Source organism: Cavia porcellus, unplaced genomic scaffold (assembly GCF_034190915.1).
Source record: "Cavia porcellus strain 051 isolate PalLab524CR breed Dunkin Hartley unplaced genomic scaffold, mCavPor4.1 scaffold_7, whole genome shotgun sequence".
Classification (NCBI taxonomy): domain Eukaryota; kingdom Metazoa; phylum Chordata; class Mammalia; order Rodentia; family Caviidae; genus Cavia; species Cavia porcellus.
Genome location: NW_026947490.1, coordinates 55,248,528 through 55,256,324, shown reverse-complemented (window position 1 = coordinate 55,256,324; position 7,797 = coordinate 55,248,528). Strand labels below are relative to the sequence as shown.

General features: G+C 49.7%; 1 protein-coding gene across 5 annotated transcripts in view; it reads left to right on the top strand.

Annotated features, from left to right (window-relative positions):
* The first annotated feature begins 609 nt into the window (after positions 1–609).
* Positions 610–7,797, top strand: part of Gpr161 (G protein-coupled receptor 161) — a 53,954-nt gene continuing 46,766 nt past the window's right edge. For 2 of the 5 annotated variants that reach the window (XM_063253622.1, XM_003468681.5), the window contains exons 1-2: positions 1,493–1,662; positions 2,707–2,829. In XM_063253622.1, the coding sequence (XP_063109692.1) occupies positions 2,814–2,829 (16 nt within the window). In that variant the 5' untranslated portion in view covers positions 1,493–1,662; positions 2,707–2,813. Of the gene's footprint in view, positions 764–810; positions 921–1,492; positions 1,748–2,706; positions 2,830–7,797 lie in introns of those variants that run through there. The other 3 variants (XM_013151225.3, XM_063253621.1, XM_063253619.1) reach the window with 3 other exon arrangements.

Below are 7,797 nucleotides of genomic sequence, written 5' to 3'. Positions count from 1 at the left end.
CTTCTCCAGGGCCACAGAGTTTAGCTGTGGCCCCAGTCTGTGTAAATTAAATCAGTAAGCAGTGGTTTCAGAATAAATGCCTAAAGGACTCTTAAAAAGCATAGTTTGGAGCTGCTTCTAGCATCTGGCTTGCTGAGCCACCTAGACGTTAAGAGGCATTCGGCTTCCCCTTCTGATCAAATAGAAGCCTCAGTCCCTCGGGAACAGTAAGGCACCCATTTACTTTTCCCCTCATTTGTTCCTGAAGCAGATTGTGTGTTTGGCAGGTGCTGGGTAGTAAATTAAATTTAAAGTGGTGCCTTGGTGGCCTAGTAATAATAAGGAAGCAGATCCCAGGGGGTCATTCTGTAGACAAGGGAATAATTAATGTATTTATCAAAGCAGATAGTTTTCGGAGGAATTTGAATCCTTCTCTAAACATAGCATCAGTTTTCTTTTTTTTCTTTCTGGAGTTTAGCAAATTGGGCATTATAACTTTATATCTGATTATTTTGCTGCCCTGTTTTACCTTCCTTTAAAATGCCCCCCACCCCCACCCCAGGAGTTGTACTGTTGGCTTTAAGTTTTCATTCCCTTCCCAGGACTGCTGCATAGGAAACGTGGGCGGCTGGGGACAGGTACAGAAGGTGGGAAGGAAGAGGTGAGAGCGACCAGGAGGCACCGCTCTGCCCTCCGGGCCGCAGCCCGAGCCTGGGCGGGGAGGTGGCGGGCAGCCTGGTCGGGATCCGAGCGCGCGGCCGCGATCGCAGCCTCGTGGATGGAGGTGAGCGGGGCGAGGGAGTCGGGGGAGCCCACCCAGACCGGGGCGGAGGAGGCCGAATGCGAAAGCAGACGTGTGATGAGGGCGGCAGGGAGAAGGGCACGTCCCAAGTGGGACGAAGGGACGCGAACAGGGCCGGCCCGAGTAGGGAACCACAAAGGTCTGCGGGAACAAAGTGGGGCGAGCCGCGAGGGGGAGGCGAACAAAGGGCAGCGGCCGGCTGGTGGTGGGAAGCGGCGGGGGCGCCGAGGGGAGCTGGGCGCCGGGGGGCGGGGCGCGGGAGGTGCAGGCGTCCGGGGGGCGGGGGGGGGCACGGGGGCGGGCAGGGGGTCCGGGGTGGGGCGGAGGAGGGGCGCGCGGGAGGTGCAGGGTTCCCGGGCGGGATCGGCGCGGGCGCGGCGAGTCCCCGGCCTGCTCGGGCCGGGTCCCCGTGCCGGGCGGGCGGGGCGCGCGGCCCGGAGCTGAAACCTGAAACCTCCAGCCGGGCGCGGCGGGACGCAGGCGGGCGGCGGCTGCCGAGGCGGAACGCAACGGGGCGGGGGCCGCCGGGCGGGCGCGGGGCAGAGCCGGGGTACGGTGCGGGCAGCGGGATCCCCGCGCCCTCTTGTGCACGGCGCCCAGTCCCTCGGCTGCCTCTGCCCGCGCCCCGCGGAGAGAACCCGCCCCCCCGGGAGCTTCGCCTTGGAGAGGCGGGGCCCTTTGTGGGAAGATTTTGGGGCGCGCCCCTCCCCTCGGCCTGCGACGGCCCCCACCCCCTTGCTGAGTGCACCCGCCAGTGCCCGGGAAAGAAGAGCAGCAGCTCGTTGGGACTTGGCTCATGGGGACCGCGCCACCGGGGTCAGGGCTCCATATCCCTCTTAGAGTGGGGGATGTGAGCGAAGCGGCTGGAGTCCGGGGGACAGGTGAGCGGCACCCCAAACCGGGACCGTGGGCGCCATGCGTCCTCAACCTGGGACGGGAGGCGTGTGCATCCTGAAGTCCGCGGAGGTGGGTGCAGTTAGCGTGGGGTGAGTCGCTTTTGGCCGGTCTTGGGCGCCTGGGGGCCCCAGAGCACCCCGGTTGCTCCTTGGGGGCGAGGGTGTCTGCTGGGTGCTGAGCGATCTCCAGGGACCACGCACGGCTTTGGAAGAGGCCGTGTGGTTTCCGTATTGTGTATACCTCCCATCCCTTTTGCAAGGCTTTCAGGAGCCAGACTTTTGATCCTCTTCCTTTCTCGCGAAGTAGAGAGGCAGCACAAGGGTTTGGAGAGACGGGACCTTGGCGCCGTGGGGCAGTGATAACGCTAGGCTTATCTCGGGTGATGGAGGCCCCGGGAGGATCGCATCCTTATTTTGCGTCTCGGTAGAGTCAATGCAGCCTGAATTCCTTTGCCTCGAGTTGAGCCCCTCAGGAGTCCAGGAGAGCTGCCCCTTAGCCCTATGAATGAGTGTTCCCCCCAAATCCATTTTATTGTAGCCTGAGAGCAGGTGAAGAGAGTTTCCCAGACGCTCTGGGCAGCGAAGCGATGAGGGACCTCTGGTCCCGTTGCACAGCGCTCTTCAGCTGTAATTGGGGTGGCAGCTGTGGTCACTGTCACTTCTTCCAGAGCGCCCTTTTTCTGGCCTAACCCACACCCATCTTTATCCTTGTGAAATGTAGAAAGTACCCCCTTTTAATTCCATCGCAGGGCAGCCGCGTGGAGTCCTGCTAGTCCCTTTGGTGGAGGTAGCACACAGGCAGGTAAAGCACTCTGCCCAACTAGCCAGCATCTCCGGTCATATGCTGTCTCTTGACTTGGTGGTATCGCTTTCCACCAGCCTCCTGATGCCAAGGGGGATCCTTTAATCAGGGACTTCTCCCTGCTCTTCAGCTGCACTGCCACGGCAGTGAGACTAGAGAAGCCTTGTCTGAATTTTAGAACTAAGGCTAGGGTGCCAGGTACCCAGATCCTTCTCTTTGTGTTGCAGCACTGTGCACCGTTTGCTGAGAGGCGGAGGCGGACTGCATGGGGAGCGCGGTGTGAGCTCTCAGCGCTCTGCGGAGGACAGAATGGGCTGAACTGGAACTGACCTGAATGTCAGCAGAAGGAGGTACAGTTTGGTGCTTGGCTGCCAGGAAGCCCCATAGCAGAGGAGAGTATTTTTATGGAAAAAAGGCTCTGTATTTCTAAATATGGTAACTAATTAAAAACGTTGAAAAATGTACAGAGTGACTGAATTATGGTGGAGGCTGGTTGAGGTCACAGCCTATGTTGGACCTTTGGAAGTACTTGCTGTCTTGCAGAAATGCAATGAAGCAGGACTGGAGGTTTTTCTTTAAGAATAAAATCATCAACAAAAGTGCTGCCTGCAGTTTGGGAGAAGACTTAACTTCGTGCCTAGATACTTCATTTGGTCGGTACTTATGTTGCCAGTGATTCTGGTCCTACCCCAAGAGAGAACTCGGATGAGGGTTGTTGTTGTTTTTTTTAATTTTTTTTATTTTGGTTTTTTTTTTTTTTTTTTGGCTTTTTTGTTTTTACCGGTACCAGGGATCAAACTCACGACTGCCTGCTTTCAAGGCAGGCGCTTATGCCGCTGAGCTAAATCCCCAGCTCCTTTTTTTTTTTTTTAAAATCTGTCTCTAGAGTCACTGTGTGTGTGCAGCTGCCAGAGAGAATGGCATTCGTGGTAGATATGTTCAGGGACCCCTGGGAACACAAAGGGAAGAGTTTTCACTCAGCTAGGAGCAAAACAGGAGGGAGTACATATGAAGTTTTATTTTAGTTGTGTGTAGTTTATTCTCTAGTCATAGGTAAGCGCGTACTGTGGGAGGAGTGAAGTGTGAGGTAGGACAGTCCATCTCCCAGCTCACCCCTTACAACTCATGAGCTTGGGTCCATGATGGAGAGCATGCCTGGGCTGTAGCCAGTTTGCAGAAATATGAGTTACTATCAAGCATTTTTTCAAGTGCAGTAATTTATAGGAAAATAAATTCAGATTCCCTCTACCTCTCCTCTGCTTCCTGGCCTCACCTCTGGGGTAACTGCTGTAAATGTATTTTTTTCTAGAGCTTTTTCAGTGCATAAGTGTGTGTGCAACAAGCATGGAAGTATAGAAAAAATATTTTATACATGGCTTACTAACATTATAGCATGAGACGTAGTAAACTAACATTATCTACATTTCTAGCTGAAATGATTTAATATACTTTGTAAAACTGTAAATGGATATATAATAAGACTTTGAGTTCTTTCAGTGTTAGTTAACTGGTATACTTTTTAAAAATGGTTATTATAATTTATTTGAATGTTCCTCTACTGGTGGCCCCTACATTTCTCTTTCTCTCTCTCTCTCATTTTTTTTTTTTTTTTTTTTTTTGCAGTTTTGGAGGTTGAACCCAGGACCTTTGCACTGAATTATACCCAACTGTTTTTATTTGTATTTTTTAAAATTTTGAGACAAGGTTTCACTAAGGCAATAAGTTGTCTCTGCTGGGCTTAGACTTTCAATCCTCCTGCCTCAGCCTTCCAGAGTGCTGGGGTTACAGAAATATGCCACCAACCTCAATTAGATGGATTTCCAATTTAACTATCTAGACTTCTTTATGTGTGTACATATAGAGTGATTCTGGATAAAAGTTACTCCTAGAAGTAGTGTTGGGGGCCAATGAGAATGCACATGCTAGAGTTATTTAAGTGCAGTTCTCTTTGCTTACTGAAGTCTGAGAGATTGTGCTGAAAACGAGATTTAATTAACTTATATAGTTATGTTTACTCAGAGAGGATAGATAGTATATTCAGAAGGTACATTTGTTGGGCCTTGTGGCATAGGTCTATAATCCCAGCACTCTAGGAGGCTGAGGCAGGAGGATCACAATTTCAAACTCAGCCTGGGCAACTTAATACCTTAGTGAAAAGCATCTCAAAATAAACAAAATGTAGCTCAGGGTGAAGACCCTGAGTCTGATCACCAGTAACTCAGAAAAAAAAAGGGGGGGGGGATAGAACATTTAAATTTTAAAAAAAGGTAGCATTTTCCTCTAGCTCTTATTCTTAGCTCTCTGTTTCCCTTTTGGGATATAACTAATTTTGCCATTTTTATGTGTTCTTTCATTACTTACAGGCAAATAAAAAATCCATATCATTCATTGTTCACCTTTCAAAAATAAACATGGTAGCATGCTCTGTAACCTTTTCTGCATGTGGCATTTCAGAAGTTTACCCTAGCTCTGGGAGGCCATTCCATATCAGTTCTGTGCACTATATTTTCTCAGTGTCTCCCACATTTACCCTTTAAAAAGAAGCCCACATTTACCCTTTAAAAAATCCTTTTGATCTTCCTGTCTCAGCCAATTTTCCTGTTGAACTGTTTGTAATTTCATCAGCTTGTGTGACTCTTTCTAAAGTCTGGACTTTAATTCGTCTCACGTTACTAAATAAAGGTCTGACCTTTTTTTGTGTTCTCCAACTTTACTTATCAACCTTTGATGCTACAGAAATACTTAATATTTACGAGGTTGCATCCGTATCATTTGCCTCGTGATTTTAAGTTTTCATTTTTGCTTGGGACATCTTCTCCTAGGTACATACTAAATTTTTCAGATTTCTTTTTCTCTTCTTCATTGTTTCTTTATCTAAGAGTCCTCTAAACCGCTGCTGCTTTTCATTTGTTCACTTTCCTCCTCTGTGTGGCACCAGGTGAGTCAGGAGGGGCTTCTTTAGCCGATCTGTAATTCTGACCTTACCAGGGGTGTGTTTTAACCAGCTCTTCAGCGTGGGCAGCAGGAGCAGTGCCCAGAGCCCCATAGTTGGGAATCAGCAGCAAGAGTCTCGGGTGCAGGTCGCAGGGGTGGAGGGCATCTACCAGTGAATACTGTCTGCAGGTGCTGGGCGAACGTGGCGCGACCAGGCCTGTGTAGGGAACCATCTGTCTGGCGACTGTGGGAAGGACAGATTGGAGTGGGGGCGAAATCACAGATAAGAGATGAGATGACAGCATCCACTACTAACTCAGTAGAATGAGGGTGAGGGGCTGAGCTGAGGAAGTGTCAGTGAGGATAAGGCGGTTTTGTTTTGTTTTAGTGGCAGTGGGGATTGGACCCAGGGCCTTTGCACTAGGCCCTGGGACACATCTTCAGTCCTTTTTTTTCTTACTCTTTATTTTGGGACAGGGTCTTGCTAAGTAATTACCCAGGCTGGGCTTGAACTTTTGATCCTCCTGTCTCAGCTTCCTAGGGTGCTGAAATTATAGGCCTTCACCACCATGCCCTGCTGAATTAGAGTTTCATGATGCGTTGGATATCTGTAGTAGGGAATAGGAGAGGGACATTTATTGCTTTCTGTACATTATCTTACTCAATCTTGTTGAGTCTGGATGGAAATCCAAGGCTCACACACGTTCATCAACCTACTGGAGACATAGGGTCAGAAAGTGTTGCTCAGGGTCTTAGTAGCCCCATCAAAATTACCCCCCAGGAGTGGTCTAGGATATTCTTGGTTTCTGTTCTGAGAGACTGGGTGGTCAGTGCTGTTTTATCTGGCGTACAGGAAGAAGAGTGTATAGAACGTTAGAAGGCGAGGTGATGTTTCCTGCCGCACATTGTCATATCTAAGGTACCTGGGGTGATTGAGCATAACATCTGCCAGGTGGGTGGACCTGAGTCTCAGTCTTAAAAGCGTTTTCTGGTCTAGAGCTGGAGAATTTGGAGTTCCTGAGTTTGAGTGGGCGTGAAGCGTCAGCTTTTTATCACTTTGACCAAATACCTGACACAAACAGCCTAAGGCAAGAAGAACTTATTTTGACTCATGGTTTCTGATTTTGCAGTCCGTGCTCAGCTGGCTCCATCGCTGGGGGCCTGAGGGGAGGCACAACATTATGGTGGAAGGATGCATGTGTCCACCTCAGGGCAGCCAGAAAGCAGAAAGGAAGAGGAGAAGGGCCATGGAGTAAGGAGCTGGGGCCAAGAGATAGTCCCCAAAATGACACTCCCATTATCCACTACTTTGAACTAGAGCTGCCTCCTGTTTCCATCAACTCCCAGAAATGCTATCAAACCATAATCTTGGTGGATGAATCCATTGGGTGGAGTTAGGGTTACATTCCCAAAGCCCATCAGCTTGCCTTTGGGGGACCCTTTAGATCTGGACCATAGCAGAGAGAGCATATATAGAGAGATGAGGTATCAAAAAAGATCTGTTCTTTTGTGAATTATAGAAAATCCTATTCAAACTGACTTAAGAAAAAAGAAAAGTTACTGATTTTTTTTTTTTTTTTTTTTTTGTCTTTTTCCTTTTTATCGGTACCAGGGATCGAACTCACGACTGCCTGCTTGCAAGGCAGGTGCTTACGCTGCTGAGCTAAACCCCCAGCCCCGAAAAGTTACTGATTTCCTCACTAAAAAGCTTAAGGGCATATCTGGTTTCTAGCATAGGCTCAAGGCGTGAGTGATTTTATTGACTGTTCTGTTTGCATGCTTGTTCTAACCTTCCTTCACACTAAGATTCTGGGCGGCGGCTCCAGTGGTGATCCCAACCGCTCTTCCCTTATGTGTCCTAAGCTCTGCTGGGTCAGAGGGAGTTGACAGATAGGGATGGGAGAAGCATAATGCTGTGTGTCCACATCTGCAGAGGCATGTGAAATTGGGGTTGGAACAGGGTGGATCACCAGCGAAACTCGAGGGCAACTTCCAGAGAATGGGAAGGGATCTTGATGAGGCCACAGTTCATTTCCTCTGTGGATGAGCAAGGGGGAGACAGTAACACATACTGGGTGTGATGATCAGCACTGGGATGGGGCTAAAGGAGGCAGAATTGGATGAGAACAGGATCTGGGGAGCCCAGGGAAGAGGGAGTCAGAAAAAGGCATCAGAGGTGTTCGCTGCTGCTGAGCAAAGGGGAGCCTTTGGGTTTGCCTGGTGACTGTGTAAATCGAGTCTTTTATTATGAGCATGGCTGAGACTATTCTGAGAGAGCTCCTGTCCTTACCTGCCTTCTGCAATCCCCAGGCCTGGGTTTGGCCCAGAAGGGCAGAGGCGTGAGGAAGTGTGGACTTTGTTCATGGCTAGGTGTGCAGCTGCAG